This window comes from Mauremys mutica, chromosome 10 (genome assembly GCF_020497125.1).
Source record: "Mauremys mutica isolate MM-2020 ecotype Southern chromosome 10, ASM2049712v1, whole genome shotgun sequence".
Taxonomy (NCBI): Eukaryota; Metazoa; Chordata; order Testudines; family Geoemydidae; genus Mauremys; species Mauremys mutica.
This window is the reverse complement of record NC_059081.1, coordinates 87,426,158-87,443,348: the sequence shown is the minus strand read 5'-3', so window position 1 is coordinate 87,443,348 and position 17,191 is coordinate 87,426,158. Positions and strand designations below refer to the sequence as shown.

The 17,191-nt window shown below is 61.7% G+C and overlaps 1 protein-coding gene across 5 annotated transcripts in view; it reads right to left on the bottom strand.

Annotated features, from left to right (window-relative positions):
* The window catches only part of COL18A1 (collagen type XVIII alpha 1 chain), a 282,560-nt gene that overhangs the window by 41,012 nt on the left and 224,357 nt on the right, over positions 1-17,191 (bottom strand). For all 5 annotated transcript variants that reach the window (XM_045032088.1, XM_045032086.1, XM_045032084.1 and 2 more), the window contains 7 exons: positions 8,656-8,709; positions 8,319-8,468; positions 7,619-7,681; positions 6,332-6,376; positions 3,138-3,278; positions 1,103-1,174; positions 165-191 (listed from right to left, as the gene is read on the bottom strand). In XM_045032088.1, coding sequence (XP_044888023.1) covers positions 165-191; positions 1,103-1,174; positions 3,138-3,278; positions 6,332-6,376; positions 7,619-7,681; positions 8,319-8,468; positions 8,656-8,709 — 552 coding nt within the window. The remainder of the gene's footprint in view (positions 1-164; positions 192-1,102; positions 1,175-3,137; positions 3,279-6,331; positions 6,377-7,618; positions 7,682-8,318; positions 8,469-8,655; positions 8,710-17,191) is intronic.

The window sequence follows — 17,191 nt, the reverse complement described above, 5'->3', positions numbered from 1 at the left end:
GGACTCCCCCGAGAAGAGCGCTCCCCAGGGGCGGGAGCTGGATCAGCCCCAGGGACTGGCTATTTCATCAGAGGATGCATCTCACTGTACTGCTCGGCAGGGGCTGAACAGCTCAAGTCCTGCTAGGGCAGATAGGTACACACAGATTCCCATTGGCTCCTGACCTTGAGTCCGGGGAGTCCCGGTGGCCCCTGTATGAAAAGGGAATAAATACAACACGGTATCAGGCAAATGAGCCGAATGAGCGCGTGTCCCCTGAACCGCTGAGTACTTTGGTGTTTGTTAATAATTTCCCTGCAGAAAGACACCAGCGGAGCCCCCAGAATCACATGCTGCCCCGGGTGTTGTCACTCACTCCCAGCCAGGGGTCTGGGCGGGCGCTGCCCGGCGAGCCGGCCTGCTGGGGGTCCAGGCGGGCGCTGCCCGGCGAGCCGGCCTGCTGGGGGGCCGGGCGGGCGCTGCCCGGCGAGCCGGCCTGCTGGGGGGCCGGGCGCTGCCCGGCGAGCCGGCCTGCTGGGGGGCCGAGCGGGCGCTGCCCGGCGAGCCGGCCTGCTGGGGGTCCGGCTGGGCGCTGCCCGGCGAGCCGGCCGGCTGGGGGGCCGGGCGGGCGCTGCCCGGCGAGCCGGCCTGCTGGGGGGCCGGGCGGGCACGGCCCGGCGAGCCGGCCGGCTGGGGGGCCGAGCGGGCGCTGCCCGGCGAGCCGGCCTGCTGGGGGGCCGAGCGGGCGCTGCCCGGCGAGCCGGCCTGCTGGGGGTCCGGCGGGTGCTGCCCGGCGAGCCGGCCTGCTGGGGGTCCGGCTGGGCGCTGCCCGGCGAGCCGGCCTGCTGGGGGTCCGGCTGGGCGCTGCCCGGCGAGCCGCCTGCTGGGGGTCCGGCTGGGGGTCTGGGCAGGCGCTGCCCGGCGAGCCGGCCTGCTGTGGGGCCGGGCACAGGTGGGTAGCTACAGGCTCGAGCTGCATGCATGAAGTCCATGGACTTGGCGGGGGGGGAGTGTGTGTGTCACTTCCTTGCTTAGCACCTGTGCAATGCCTGGTTTCCTGGGCAGGGTGGAAGAATCCTCTGGAAGGGAGAGCCAGGATTAACCGACGGCCAGGGGGACTTACCTGTGGCCCTTGGGGTCCGCGCTCTCCAGGAACGGCAGAAAGGACGGGCATCCCCGAGCCTTCCATGTCTCCCTAGGGTAACAAACACCCGGTGAGACGCAAACCCGGCTCGCTCTGCCACCCGGGGCCGAAACAAGGGCAGAGGCACGGGAGCCAGGCTGTTCTGCAAGGCAGAACCACAGAAGGCAAACAGCGAATGGGAGCGGTGTCAGGGCCTAGCCGTCAGCTTAGCCTTTTCTTCACAGAGCCAACCAGCTGTGGGATGTGGTACCCGGGGCACGGCCCGCAGGCCTCCGAGCTCAGACAGCAAAACAGCAGCCACCCGGGGAGCACCATCACTGTGCACAGCCAGAGCCCCCTTCCCCTCCCCACATCTGCCCCAGAGCAGTGGGAAGGGAAAGGTCCCCACGCACTAGAGGGACACTGGCTTCTGCCCCACCACACAGCTGCAGGGCCTGCCAGCTCAAAGCCACTCGGCTAGCGGGTCGCAGGTCAGAGCGAGGGGGCTGGGAACACACGAGTCAGCCCAGAAAGGGGGGCCTACAGGCAAGAGCTGGGATCCCATTAGGGTCCCAATGGCGGGTCCAATGCAGGCACCAGAGCGGGTGGACAACACGCTCCCCATAGGACCCCCTGAGTGTAGCCCCCCAGAGCACGCAGGCAACGTGCCCCCTGTGGGACCCGCACAGAGCATATGGGCAACATGCTCCTGACGGGACACCCCAAGTGCGGCCCCCCAGAGCGTGTGGGTAACGTGCTCCCGGCGGGATATCCCGAGTGGGGCCCCCCCAGAGCATATGGGCAACATGCTCCTGACGGGACGCCCCAAGTGCGGCCCCCAGAGCGTGTGGGTAACGTGCTCCTGGCGGGATGCCCCGAGTGGGGCCCTCCCAGAGCGTGTGGGTAACGTGCTCCCGGCGGGATGCCCCGAGTGGGGCCTCCCCAGAGCGTGTGGGTAACGTGCTCCCGGCGGGATGCCCCAAGTGCGGCCCCCCAGAGCGTGTGGGTAACGTGCTCCTGGCGGGATGCCCCGAGTGGGGCCCTCCCAGAGCGTGTGGGTAACGTGCCCCCGGCGGGATGCCCCGAGTGGGGCCCTCCCAGAGCGTGTGGGTAACGTGCTCCCGGCGGGATGCCCCGAGTGGGGCCTCCCCAGAGCGTGTGGGTAACGTGCTCCTGGCGGGATATCCCGAGTGGGGCCTCCCAGAGCGTGTGGGTAACGTGCTCCCGGCGGGATGCCCCGAGTGGGGCCCTCCCAGAGCGTGTGGGTAACGTGCTCCCGGCGGGATGCCCCGAGCGGGGCCTCCCCAGAGCGTGTGGGTAACGTGCTCCCGGCGGGATATCCCGAGTGGGGCCCTCCCCAGAGCGTGTGGGTAACGTGCTCCCGGTGGGATGCCCCGAGCGGGGCCTCCCCAGAGCGTGTGGGTAACGTGCTCCCGGCGGGATATCCCGAGTGGGGCCTCCCCAGAGCGTGTGGGTAACGTGCTCCCGGCGGGATGCCCCGAGTGGGGCCTCCCCAGAGCGTGTGGGTAACGTGCTCCCGGCGGGATGCCCCGAGTGGGGCCTCCCCAGAGCGTGTGGGTAACGTGCTCCCGGCGGGATATCCCGAGTGGGGCCTCCCCAGAGCGTGTGGGTAACGTGCTCCCGGTGGGATGCCCCGAGTGGGGCCCCCCCAGAGCGTGTGGGTAACGTGCTCCCGGCGGGATGCCCCGAGCGGGGCCTCCCCAGAGCGTGTGGGTAACGTGCTCCCGGCGGGATGCCCCGAGCGGGGCCTCCCCAGAGCGTGTGGGTAACGTGCTCCCGGCGGGATATCCCGAGTGGGGCCTCCCCAGAGCATGTGGGTAACGTGCTCCCTGCAGGAAGCCCCGAGCGGGGCCTCCCCAGAGCGTGTGGGTAACGTGCTCCCGGCGGGATGCCCCGAGTGGGGCCTCCCCAGAGCGTGTGGGTAACGTGCTCCCCCTGCAGGACGCCCGCTAACCGATGGCAGGAAGAGAGTGTGGGGATTTCAATCTGTGTAGCAGCCATGGCTGATACTTACAAATCCGGCCTCGTAGCCTGGCCCGGGAGGTCCAGCAGGGCCTGGGGGACCGGGTGGTCCTCGTGGTCCCATTGGTCCAGGAAGCCCTGCCAGCCCGGTTTCCCCTGGGGCTCCGGCCAGCCCCATCTCGCCCTTACCGCCCTGCAAGCGGGAACAAAAGGATCCCTGTCACACACAGGCTATGGCCCAAGCGCTGAGGCCGCAGAGCCTGCAGGGGGAGGGTAGCTCCCGGGCACACCAGAGCAATGGGATCTAACAGCTCGGAGCCGAGGGGAGCGTTCCCCGCCCCCCAGCCGAAAGCACAGCACAAGCCAAGACTGAGCAGCAATTCAGACAAACAAAACAAGCGACCCGAGACCCATGTCAGTTACCAGCACTCCCGAGCCAGGCCCAGAACCACCTAGGCTGGCAGACTTGATTAGAAACACAAGCACCTTTCAGGGAGGTGAGAAACTCACCCCTGTAGTTAGTGCCAGGTTCTGCGTCCTCACTGCTCTGCGGGGGCGCCCTTCCCCTGCCCTGCAGCACCCGGTCTCTCCTGAGCAGAGACTGCCGGACCCACCCCCGTATCGCCAGGCCAGTGCTCTCTGCAATGTGGAAAACTTCCCCTGGGGTGTGTATGTGAAACTACCAACCTCATTTCTCCTTAGGAAATGCTGCTCGAAAGCCTGCCAGGCTGGAAAGGCAATGAACTGAGTCGAGGTACCTCTCCACACACGTACAAGGAAGCACGGGAATGGCTAGCATCCCTCTGCAAGTTACATGTGCAGATCTCTCTTTTTTTTAAAAAAAGACCCTGCACTGTGTCTCCTAGTACAATTGTGTATGTCCTGGGAGCTCAGAGGCACGCCCCCGGCTTCGCCCAGCCCACTGCACGCTTTCCTCACCAGTCAGACAGAGCCAGTCCAGGGGACGCTGCGCTCAGAAGTTTGACTTTGCATGACATTTCTCACTATCAGACTGCTCAGGCTCACGCAGACGGTGGGCAATACAGAATGAAAATGCAGTACGGAAGGAGCAATATTCAACAGAAATTGTGAACTACGTTATCCACATATTAACAACTCCTCAGACAATAACAATGAAAAGGTCAGCATTTCACACGCTGTCCTGCTTGCACCAAACAAGTGCCTTTGTGAGTACCTATAAACCATACACTAGAGAGACCTGCCATTAACCCAGACATGCAATTAACCCAAGGGATGGATGCTTCTCGGCCTTGCTTTGCCTCAGTCTTTCACTAGTTTGTGTTCCTGTGCTGCCACCAGACTTCTTTAAATCCAGTAGCTCTTTACGTTCAATGACACATGGCATTTCCACTTATAGCATGGGAAAAAATTCCAACCAATTTTGTAGCATAAAAAATGTAATTCCGTAATTGCTAACACGTGATCACTCGGCCCTGGCGTGAGGCAGGCGGCCAGACCCCACATGGCTGGGCAGAGTTTGGATGCATTGGACTCAACCTTTGCCAACAGCCTCCTACAAACACAAGCTCAAAGACTGCAGATTTGCCACTGATAACCTGACATGCAGAACCACACAGAGCAACTGGATTTAAGGGACTTTCGCCCATAGGATTCTCTTATTTTTGACAGCGAGAGCTCTGAGACACATGCACCTGTCTGAGCCATGCCGTCAGCATGCGTGCACAGAGCCTTTACCTGGAACCTGGTCTCTCCCACAGGTGGGGATGCAGAGTAGTAAGAAAGCAGCTCTAGCAGGTAGGAAGGGATAGGAGGCAGGTTGCTCTGATTAGATGGGAAAAGAGTGAATGGAGACAGAGAGAGGAGTGAGAAGAGAAAAGAAATCATTTCCTATGAGCACCGGTGGCAGAGCAGACGTTACAGCCCCACGGCGTTCCAAAACGACCCTTTGCTGGGAAATGGGCTCAGGAGTTCGTATTCCTATCTTCTGTTACGTCAGCACCAGCTTCCACACGGGACCTAGCAACGGGCTGAAACCCAGGAGCCAGCTCCTGCCCTCGCTGGTGTAAATCAGTGGAGCTCTGTCAACTTCACGGCTTGATGCCAATGTGCACCAGCTGGACGTTGGCCCTAGCAGCTTAGGTTTAGTACAATGGATCCATGTGCTCCCCCTGTGCCTTCCCATTACCCCCTAGTCGAGCGTCCATGTGACTGGAGCCCAGGCCTCGTGCCCACCCTGGGCAGAGCGATGCATCTCACCCGCTCCCAACAGCTGGTGACACGTCCTGGAGACCTAAAGAGCTAGGTCCCGATTCTTTCTCGCACTCAGGCCCACGTTTAACGTGGAGCCTCTGTGTCTCACTGCTGTGACTGAGTCACAATGGACCCAGTGCATGCTCCAGGGATTTGGGGAATCACTGGCTTGGCCCAGAGCTTCCATACCCCGGTGCTCAGCCAGCAGGGCTTGAGTGGTTTTGTGGTTGATGCCCACAGACCCGCCGGAGGAACATGTGTGCTTCCAGGCCCGTGCTGCCCTCGCCCGGCCCAGCAACAGGGATGGGAAGGTATCAGACACGATCATCATCAGTTATACGTGTGCTCTGGAGAGCGGGACAGAAGAAAGAAGAGGGACAGAACGTAACACCAGTGGCGGGCAGAGGGGAACATGCAGGGAACGGGACCCACAGCGGGTAATCAGGAGACTGAAGGAGCCACCGAATTGGCCGTGGGTAAATGGCCTAAATGTGGGTACCGATCCACTGTATTCATTCCCAATTCAAATACCTCAGTGCACTGCTAGTCGACCTGGGAATGGTTGTTTCAGGAATGGCAGTTGCTGTAAGTTAGCTGGCCAGCACACCTCTTCTTATGTGGGTCAACCCCTGGATTTGATTCTGGATTTCTATTTCTAACGGGGCATCCTATCTACTATTAAAACCTGGTTAGCATCACAAACTGATTCAGTGACAGAGCTGGCAACAAGATCTCCGGTCCCAGGCAGTGCTGCCGGCCACCACTCAGGAGACATGTCACGTTTCCCCCGTCTCTTCCTGAACTTAGCCACATGTCACAGGCCTGCCTGTGACGCCTGCCACGAGATCTCCCTTCCACCCACCCTGGCTGGGTGCAGCCTGCAACTGAACGAGAGCAGATCGATCCCCAGTGGAATCTGGGTGCTGGTTTCCGAGTCACCTGCACTACAAGGGGCAGAGGGTAGTGTAATCTCAGAGCCAGACAACAATTCTGGGGGACGGGAGGTTACTGTACCTTGGGTCCAGGAGCTCCGGGGAGGCCTAGGTCTCCTGGGTCCCCCTGGGAACAAGAAGGGAAGGAAGAGTGACTCGTCAGACAGAGTGCGGCAGGCCAGGGCAGAGCTGTCCGGTCCAGTGGCACACTAGGACAGCTGGGGGGACTGTGTAACCTGGAAGTCGTGGTGGGTTACCTGTTCACACATTACTTAGGAATCCTTTCTTGACGCACAGCTGGGGATACAGTATTACCTCACACGGCCTTAGCTACAAGTCTGGGTACGCTTCCGCCAGCAGAGCTACCATAGCCCGGCACAAGATCTGATCCTGGGTACCCAGGACAGCCGCAAGAGCGACCAGAACAGCTTCCCCCGCCAAGAAAGCTACCACAGTTAACCCAGGTGTGGTCCCTGATTTCTGGGGGTGCTGGCTCCCCGGTACACAGTGTGTGTGGAGCACAAAGGATCCTGCAGGGCGGGTGGCGAGTGCACAGACTCCAGCCAGGACAGTGAAGATGTGGCATGGCGTGAAGGACTGCAGCAGGCTCGCACAACCGCCTCGCACCTGCTCCACGCAGCGGCTGCATATCCCACACTCTGTCCACGCGGGGACGCTGGGAGCAGAGGCACCATCCATAGTCCCGAATCAGCCGTGACCGTGTGCTGGGGTACCCTGCTGCACCCCGCTTGGAAACGGGGGTCTGGGCTAAGGTGGCATAACAGCTGCAGGTTTGCACTCCGTGCGCAGGGACGCAGCCTGCGGGGACCAATGTCAGCCCGAGTCAGCGGCTAGCACCAGGCTGCCATCAGCTGCGGGCGTCCTGGGCAGGGCAGATGCCAACTGAACTGGGGCTGCTTTATTTTCCACCCCCTGACAGCTGCATTTCCTGCCGTGCCTCCTGTCCTGCCCACTCCATTCGCTCAGCACACCAGCGGCATGCAAGTTCCTCCAGCACTTTGCCACCGACCCCTGCTTTGGGCCAGGCTTGCTCCTGAACTGGGATTTCTTCTGACGCTGTATGATGTGTACTATTCTAGCGCCTAGAAGCCCAGGCATGGCCCTGGATCCCTTTGTGCTAGGTGCTGCACAAACACAGAGCAAGCCGGCACAGCAGCGGTCGGCTCCCAGACTGCATGCACTGGCCTGCCCCCAGGCGCAGCTGTGATATAACCCATACTTTTCACTGCCCAAGGCAAAGGGGTCCTTGTTCTGACTCCAGGCAGGACAGAGCTACCCCCAGGCTCTCGCCTACCCCTAGCCAGCAAGTTACTGCAAAGACTGCGTGGTTCTAGCCCAGGCCACGTACCCGCTCTCCTCGAAGCCCAGGCTGGCCGGCCAACCCACTTTTTCCTGGAGGACCCGGAGGACCCTGCAAAGTTAGAGAGTTAATCTCAGTTGGAGGAAACATTTCAGAAATGGCATTTTCATGCTGGTTTATTGCATTAACTCTTTACGTGTCAGAGGAAAAGGCCCAGCTGCCCTCAGTAGTACACGGCCACCCTGCTAGGCTTCTCGCCAGCCACGCCCCAGCCCGGGGACAGGCCATCACCCATGCCTGACTCAGGGCCAGACACACCCCAGCTGGGGACGGGCTATCACCCCCACCAGGCTCCTCACCAGCGACACCCCAGCATGGGGATGGGCCGTCACCCCCACCGGGCTCCTCACCAGCCACACCCCAGCCTGTCACCAATTCCTAGAGCTGACACATTTCCTCAGGTGTCTCCATCCACTCAATCTCCCCCCAGCCCCCATCCTCTGACCACCCAAGCCAAAGGCAGCGCCTGAGTATGGCTGCTGTTTGTGTGCACCAGGCGTCCGTCCATCCCGAATTCCGATGAGACGCACCCCCCATGCTCCAGCACCTCCAGCCAGAGCAAGTCCCAAAGGCCCTGGCGCTGACCCTGCCATGGGAAATGTTGGGGCACTGCCCTTAACACCGGCAAACACCAGGACAACCCTGGAACATGTGGCCATTCCCAGCACACGCCCCCCTCCACACTTACTGGTGGGCCTTGGGCTCCGGGGACACCATCTCTGCCTGGCAGGCCGGGGGGTCCTGGCAGCTCAGTGCTGTTCATCCCAAATCTTCCTGGCTCTCCTGGCAGGCCGGGCACCCCAGGAGGCCCGGGGGGTCCTGGTGGACCTCGGGGGCCCTGAAAAAGAGTAAAGGATGTTTGGCGGCACGTGGGCAGACGTTCTCCCGCGCCTGCATGGCCACCTCCAGATGCCGGCTGCCCCTTGCCATGGCAGTCGCAGAATGCTGCCCAACACCAGGGCTCAGCAAATGAAGCCTGGAAGACACAGCCGAAGCAGCCCCCTTCCCTGCACTTCACCACTCACCCGGAAGCTTTCCAGATCGCCTCCAAACCCAGAGCCTTCCATGTCGATGAACGTCTGGAAGAGAAGCACACGGGCACAGACGTGACTCCCTTGTTTCCACGGAGCAGGGGAGCCAGCACGCATTGCCAGCGGGAACTCGGCCCGCTTCTGTGGGGCTGCGGAGCGAAAGGTTCAATGGCCTGGATCTCTCCCCCAGCCAGGCCCCTGCTCCCGAGCTGGCAGAAAGCGCCTCCGGAGAGGCCCAGGGAGTCAGGCTGGACGTGGGGAAGAGCAGTTTCCCAGCCACAGAAAGCAGGGCAGTCTGACTACAGAGGGCAGGCACTCCCCACAGGCAGACGCCCAGCACGAGGCTCAGGCGCTGCATGAACCCACTCACAGTAAAGCCTGAGCGGGACTGAGGAGATGCCCAGACCGTGGGCTGGCCTCTGCATGGGGGCCATATCCCCCATAGAAATGGTGTTGAGCACTGAGCCCTGCTTCAGGCTCTGTCTACGGGGCCTGGCCTGCCTTTTTCAGCAGCACTGATTGCACAGCCTCTGTCTACAGGAACCGGCCTGCTTTCTCCAGCAGCGCGGAGCGCAGCATCTGTCTATGGGACCCAGCCTGCTTTCTCCAGCAGCGCGGAGCGCAGCATCTGTCTACGGGACCCAGCCTGCTTTCTCCGGCAGCGCGGAGCGCAGCATCTGTCTACGGGACCCAGCCTGCTTTCTCCAGCAGCGCGGAGCGCAGCATCTGTCTACGGGACCCAGCCTGCTTTCTCCAGCAGCGCGGAGCGCAGCATCTGTCTATGGGACCCAGCCTGCTTTCTCCGGCAGCGCGGAGCGCAGCATCTGTCTATGGGACCCAGCCTGCTTTCTCCAGCAGCGCGGAGCGCAGCATCTGTCTATGCGACCTAGCCTGCTTTCTCCGGCAGCGTGGAGCGCAGCATCTGTCTATGGGACCCAGCCTGCTTTCTCCGGCAGCGCGGAGCGCAGCATCTGTCTATGGGACCCAGCCTGCTTTCTCCAGCAGCACGGAGCGCAGCATCTGTCTATGGGACCCAGCCTGCTTTCTCCGGCAGCGTGGAGCGCAGCATCTGTCTATGGGACCCAGCCTGCTTTCTCCGGCAGCGCGGAGCGCAGCATCTGTCTACAGGACCCAGCCTGCTTTCTCTGGCAGCGTGGAGCGCAGCATCTGTCTATGGGACCCAGCCTGCTTTCTCCGGCAGCGCGGAGCGCAGCATCTGTCTATAGGACCCAGCCTGCTTTCTCCAGCAGCGCAGAGCGCAGCATCTGTCTACAGGACCCAGCCTGCTTTCTCCAGCAGCGCGGAGCGCAGCATCTGTCTATGGGACCCAGCCTGCTTTCTCCGGCAGCGCGGAGCACAGCATCTGTCTACGGGACCCAGCCTGCTTTCTCCAGCAGCACAGAGCGCAGCATCTGTCTACAGGACCCAGCCTGCTTTCTCCAGCAGCACGGAGTGCAGCATCTGTCTATGGGACCCAGCCTGCTTTCTCTGGCAGCGCGGAGCGCAGCATCTGTCTACGGGACCCAGCCTGCTTTCTCCAGCAGCGCAGAGCGCAGCATCTGTCTACGGGACCCAGCCTGCTTTCTCCAGCAGCGCGGAGCGCAGCATCTGTCTACGGGACCCAGCCTGCTTTCTCCAGCAGCACGGAGCGCAGCATCTGTCTATGGGACCCAGCCTGCTTTCTCTGGCAGCGCGGAGCGCAGCATCTGTCTACGGGACCCAGCCTGCTTTCTCCAGCAGCACGGAGCGCAGCATCTGTCTATGGGACCCAGCCTGCTTTCTCCAGCAGCACGGAGCGCAGCATCTGTCTACGGGACCCAGCCTGCTTTCTCCAGCAGCACGGAGCGCAGCATCTGTCTACGGGACCCAGCCTGCTTTCTCCAGCAGCACGGAGCGCAGCATCTGTCTACGGGACCCAGCCTGCTTTCTCCAGCAGCACGGAGCGCAGCATCTGTCTATGGGACCCAGCCTGCTTTCTCGAGCAGCACGGAGCGCAGCATCTGTCTATGGGACCCAGCCTGCTTTCTCCAGCAGCGCGGAGCGCAGCATCTGTCTACGGGACCCAGCCTGCTTTCTCCAGCAGCGCGGAGCGCAGCATCTGTCTACGGGACCCAGCCTGCTTTCTCCGGCAGCGCGGAGCGCAGCATCTGTCTATGCGACCTAGCCTGCTTTCTCCGGCAGCGTGGAGCGCAGCATCTGTCTACGGGACCCAGCCTGCTTTCTCCAGCAGCGCGGAGCGCAGCATCTGTCTATGCGACCTAGCCTGCTTTCTCCGGCAGCGTGGAGCGCAGCATCTGTCTATGGGACCCAGCCTGCTTTCTCCGGCAGCGCGGAGCGCAGCATCTGTCTACAGGACCCAGCCTGCTTTCTCTGGCAGCGTGGAGCGCAGCATCTGTCTATGGGACCCAGCCTGCTTTCTCCGGCAGCGCGGAGCGCAGCATCTGTCTATAGGACCCAGCCTGCTTTCTCCAGCAGCGCAGAGCGCAGCATCTGTCTACAGGACCCAGCCTGCTTTCTCCAGCAGCGCGGAGCGCAGCATCTGTCTATGGGACCCAGCCTGCTTTCTCCGGCAGCGCGGAGCACAGCATCTGTCTACGGGACCCAGCCTGCTTTCTCCAGCAGCACAGAGCGCAGCATCTGTCTACAGGACCCAGCCTGCTTTCTCCAGCAGCACGGAGTGCAGCATCTGTCTATGGGACCCAGCCTGCTTTCTCTGGCAGCGCGGAGCGCAGCATCTGTCTACGGGACCCAGCCTGCTTTCTCCAGCAGCGCAGAGCGCAGCATCTGTCTACGGGACCCAGCCTGCTTTCTCCAGCAGCGCGGAGCGCAGCATCTGTCTACGGGACCCAGCCTGCTATCTCCAGCAGCACGGAGCGCAGCATCTGTCTATGGGACCCAGCCTGCTTTCTCCAGCAGCACGGAGCGCAGCATCTGTCTATGGGACCCAGCCTGCTTTCTCCAGCAGCGCGGAGCGCAGCATCTGTCTATGGGACCCAGCCTGCTTTCTCCGGCAGCGCGGAGCGCAGCATCTGTCTATGGGACCCAGCCTGCTTTCTCCGGCAGCGCGGAGCGCAGCATCTGTCTATGGGACCCAGCCTGCTTTCTCCGGCAGCGCTGAGCGCAGCATCTGTCTATGGGACCCAGCCTGCTTTCTCCAGAAGCGCGGAGCGCAGCATCTGTCTACGGGACCCAGCCTGCTTTCTCCAGCAGCGCGGAGCGCAGCATCTGTCTATGGGACCGAACCTGCTTTCTCCAGCAGCGCAGAGCGCAGCATCTGTCTACGGGACCCAGCCTGCTTTCTCCAGCAGCGCGGAGCGCAGCATCTGTCTACGGGACCCAGCCTGCTTTCTCCAGCAGCGCGGAGCGCAGCATCTGTCTATGGGACCCAGCCTGCTTTCTCCAGCAGCGCGGAGCGCAGCATCTGTCTACAGGACCCAGCCTGCTTTCTCCAGCAGCACGGAGCGCAGCATCTGTCTATGGGACCCAGCCTGCTTTCTCCGGCAGCACGGAGCGCAGCATCTGTCTACGGGACCCAGCCTGCTTTCTCCGGCAGCGCGGAGCGCAGCATCTGTCTACGGGACCCAGCCTGCTTTCTCCGGCAGCGCGGAGCGCAGCATCTGTCTATGGGACCCAGCCTGCTTTCTCCGGCAGCGCGGAGCGCAGCATCTGTCTACGGGACCCAGCCTGCTTTCTCCGGCAGCGCGGAGCGCAGCATCTGTCTACGGGACCCAGCCTGCTTTCTCCAGCAGCGCGGAGCGCAGCATCTGTCTATGGGACCCAGCCTGCTTTCTCCGGCAGCGCGGAGCGCAGCATCTGTCTACGGGACCCAGCCTGCTTTCTCTGGCAGCGCGGAGCGCAACATCTGTCTATGGGACCCAGCCTGCTTTCTCCAGCAGCGCGGAGCGCAGCATCTGTCTACAGGACCCAGCCTGCTTTCTCCAGCAGCACGGAGCGCAGCATCTGTCTATGGGACCCAGCCTGCTTTCTCCAGCAGCGCGGAGCGCAGCATCTGTCTATGGGACCCAGCCTGCTTTCTCCGGCAGCGCGGAGCGCAGCATCTGTCTATGGGACCCAGCCTGCTTTCTCCGGCAGCGCGGAGCGCAGCATCTGTCTATGGGACCCAGCCTGCTTTCTCCGGCAGCGCGGAGCGCAGCATCTGTCTACAGGACCCAGCCTGCTTTCTCCGGCAGCGCGGAGCGCAGCATCTGTCTATAGGACCCAGCCTGCTTTCTCCAGCAGCGCAGAGCGCAGCATCTGTCTACAGGACCCAGCCTGCTTTCTCCAGCAGCGCGGAGCGCAGCATCTGTCTATGGGACCCAGCCTGCTTTCTCCGGCAGCGCGGAGCACAGCATCTGTCTACGGGACCCAGCCTGCTTTCTCCAGCAGCACAGAGCGCAGCATCTGTCTACAGGACCCAGCCTGCTTTCTCCAGCAGCACGGAGCGCAGCATCTGTCTATGGGACCCAGCCTGCTTTCTCTGGCAGCGCGGAGCGCAGCATCTGTCTACGGGACCCAGCCTGCTTTCTCCAGCAGCGCAGAGCGCAGCATCTGTCTACGGGACCCAGCCTGCTTTCTCCAGCAGCGCGGAGCGCAGCATCTGTCTACGGGACCCAGCCTGCTTTCTCCAGCAGCACGGAGCGCAGCATCTGTCTATGGGACCCAGCCTGCTTTCTCCAGCAGCACGGAGCGCAGCATCTGTCTATGGGACCCAGCCTGCTTTCTCCAGCAGCGCAGAGCGCAGCATCTGTCTATGGGACCCAGCCTGCTTTCTCCGGCAGCGCGGAGCGCAGCATCTGTCTACGGGACCCAACCTGCTTTCTCCAGCAGCGCGGAGCGCAGCATCTGTCTATGGGACCCAGCCTGCTTTCTCCGGCAGCGCGGAGCGCAGCATCTGTCTATGGGACCCAGCCTGCTTTCTCCAGCAGCGCGGAGCGCAGCATCTGTCTATGGGACCCAGCCTGCTTTCTCCAGCAGCGCGGAGCGCAGCATCTGTCTACGGGACCCAGCCTGCTTTCTCCGGCAGCGCGGAGCGCAGCATCTGTCTACGGGACCCAGCCTGCTTTCTCCGGCAGCGCGGAGCGCAGCATCTGTCTACGGGACCCAGCCTGCTTTCTCCGGCAGCACGGAGCGCAGCATCTGTCTATGGGACCCAGCCTGCTTTCTCCGGCAGCGCGGAGCACAGGATCTGTCTATGGGACCCAGCCTGCTTTCTCCAGCAGCGCGGAGCGCAGCATCTGTCTACGGGACCCAGCCTGCTTTCTCCAGCAGCGCGGAGCGCAGCATCTGTCTACGGGACCCAGCCTGCTTTCTCCAGCAGCGCAGAGCGCAGCATCTGTCTACAGGACCCAGCCTGCTTTCTCTGGCAGCGTGGAGCGCAGCATCTGTCTACGGGACCCAGCCTGCTTTCTCCGGCAGCGCGGAGCGCAGCATCTGTCTATGGGACCCAGCCTGCTTTCTCCAGCAGCACGGAGCGCAGCATCTGTCTATGGGACCCAGCCTGCTTTCTCCAGCAGCGCGGAGCGCAGCATCTGTCTATGGGACCCAGCCTGCTTTCTCCGGCAGCGCGGAGCGCAACATCTGTCTATGGGACCCAGCCTGCTTTCTCCAGCAGCACGGAGCGCAGCATCTGTCTATGGGACCCAGCCTGCTTTCTCCGGCAGCGCGGAGCGCAGCATCTGTCTATGGGACCCAGCCTGCTTTCTCCAGCAGCGCGGAGCGCAGCATCTGTCTATGGGACCCAGCCTGCTTTCTCCAGCAGCACGGAGCGCAACATCTGTCTATGGGACCCAGCCTGCTTTCTCCGGCAGCGCGGAGCGCAGCATCTGTCTATGGGACCCAGCCTGCTTTCTCCAGCAGCGCGGAGCGCAGCATCTGTCTATGGGACCCAGCCTGCTTTCTCCGGCAGCGCGGAGCGCAGCATCTGTCTACGGGACCCAGCCTGCTTTCTCCAGCAGCGCAGAGCGCAGCATCTGTCTATGGGACCCAGCCTACTTTCTCCGGCAGCGCGGAGCGCAGCATCTGTCTATGGGACCCAGCCTGCTTTCTCCGGCAGGGCGGAGCGCAGCATCTGTCTATGGGACCCAGCCTGCTTTCTCCAGCAGCGCGGAGCGCAGCATCTGTCTACGGGACCCAACCTGCTTTCTCCGGCAGCGCGGAGCGCAGCATCTGTCTACAGGACCCAGCCTGCTTTCTCCAGCAGCGCGGAGCGCAGCATCTGTCTACAGGACCCAGCCTGCTTTCTCCAGCAGCGTGGAGCGCAGCATCTGTCTACGGGACCCAACCTGCTTTCTCCAGCAGCGCGGAGCGCAGCATCTGTCTACGGGACCCAGCCTGCTTTCTCCAGCAGCGCGGAGCGCAGCATCTGTCTATGGGACCCAGCCTGCTTTCTCCAGCAGCGCGGAGCGCAGCATCTGTCTATAGGACCCAGCCTGCTTTCTCTGGCAGCGCGGAGCGCAGCATCTGTCTATGGGACCCAGCCTGCTTTCTCCGGCAGCGCGGAGCGCAGCATCTGTCTAAGGGACCCAGCCTGCTTTCTCCGGCAGCGCGGAGCGCAGCATCTGTCTATGGGACCCAGCCTGCTTTCTCCGGCAGCGCGGAGCGCAGCATCTGTCTATGGGACCCAGCCTGCTTTCTCCAGCAGCGCGGAGCGCAGCATCTGTCTATGGGACCCAGCCTGCTTTCTCTGGCAGCGCGGAGCGCAGCATCTGTCTACGGGACCCAGCCTGCTTTCTCCAGCAGCGCAGAGCGCAGCATCTGTCTATGGGACCCAGCCTGCTTTCTCCGGCAGCGCGGAGCGCAGCATCTGTCTATGGGACCCAGCCTGCTTTCTCCAGCAGCGCAGAGCGCAGCATCTGTCTATGGGACCCAGCCTGCTTTCTCCAGCAGCGCGGAGCGCAGCATCTGTCTATGGGACCCAGCCTGCTTTCTCCGGCAGCGCGGAGCGCAGCATCTGTCTACGGGACCCAGCCTGCTTTCTCCAGCAGCGCAGAGCGCAGCATCTGTCTATGGGACCCAGCCTGCTTTCTCCGGCAGCGCGGAGCGCAGCATCTGTCTATGGGACCCAGCCTGCTTTCTCCAGCAGCGCGGAGCGCAGCATCTGTCTATGGGACCAAACCTGCTTTCTCCGGCAGCACGGAGCGCAGCATCTGTCTACGGGACCCAGCCTGCTTTCTCCAGCAGCGCAGAGCGCAGCATCTGTCTATGGGACCCAGCCTGCTTTCTCCAGCAGCGCGGAGCGCAGCATCTGTCTATGGGACCCAGCCTGCTTTCTCCGGCAGCGCGGAGCGCAGCATCTGTCTATGGGACCCAGCCTGCTTTCTCCAGCAGCGCAGAGCGCAGCATCTGTCTATGGGACCCAGCCTGCTTTCTCCAGCAGCGCAGAGCGCAGCATCTGTCTATGGGACCCAGCCTGCTTTCTCCGGCAGCGCGGAGCGCAGCATCTGTCTATGGGACCCAGCCTGCTTTCTCCAGCAGCGCAGAGCGCAGCATCTGTCTATGGGACCCAGCCTGCTTTCTCCAGCAGCGCGGAGCGCAGCATCTGTCTATGGGACCCAGCCTGCTTTCTCCGGCAGCGCGGAGCGCAGCATCTGTCTATGGGACCCAGCCTGCTTTCTCCAGCAGCGCGGAGCGCAGCATCTGTCTATGGGACCCAGCCTGCTTTCTCCAGCAGCGCAGAGCGCAGCATCTGTCTACGGGACCCAGCCTGCTTTCTCCAGCAGCGCGGAGCGCAGCATCTGTCTATGGGACCCAGCCTGCTTTCTCCAGCAGCGCGGAGCGCAGCATCTGTCTACGGGACCCAGCCTGCTTTCTCCAGCAGCGCGGAGCGCAGGATCTGTCTATGGGACCCAGCCTGCTTTCTCCAGCAGCGCAGAGCGCAGCATCTGTCTATGGGACCCAGCCTGCTTTCTCCGGCAGCGCGGAGCGCAGCATCTGTCTACGGGACCCAGCCTGCTTTCTCCGGCAGCACGGAGCGCAGCATCTGTCTACGGGACCCAGCCTGCTTTCTCCAGCAGCGTGGAGCGCAGCATCTGTCTATGGGACTGAACCTGCTTTCTCCAGCAGCGTGGAGCGCAGCATCTGTCTATGGGACCGAACCTGCTTTCTCCAGCAGTACTGAGCACATAGGAGAATCCAAGATTCTGATTCCAAAATTTCAGTTTTCTTTCGGTTCCAAATCAGAGTGAAGAACTGACATTTCAAAATCTCTCATGGAACACAATTCAAAAATTTCATTTAGGAAAAGCTGAAATGACATTTAATCAAAGTGTTTCATTTCAACTTTATTTAGACAACTTTTCTGCTAGAGTGCAGAATCATTTGTAATATATTATAAAAGGGAAACATTTTGACTGTTATATCATATGATATAATATGACGTGACATGACCATAGTCAAAATATTTTGACTTTTATATTATATTACAAATGACAATATTATAGACTTTTATTTTATAAATTGGTGATTGGTTTTGGAACTGGTATTCCAATTGGTGGTAATTGGTTTGGTAAATGATCCTTTGTTTACTCCACTC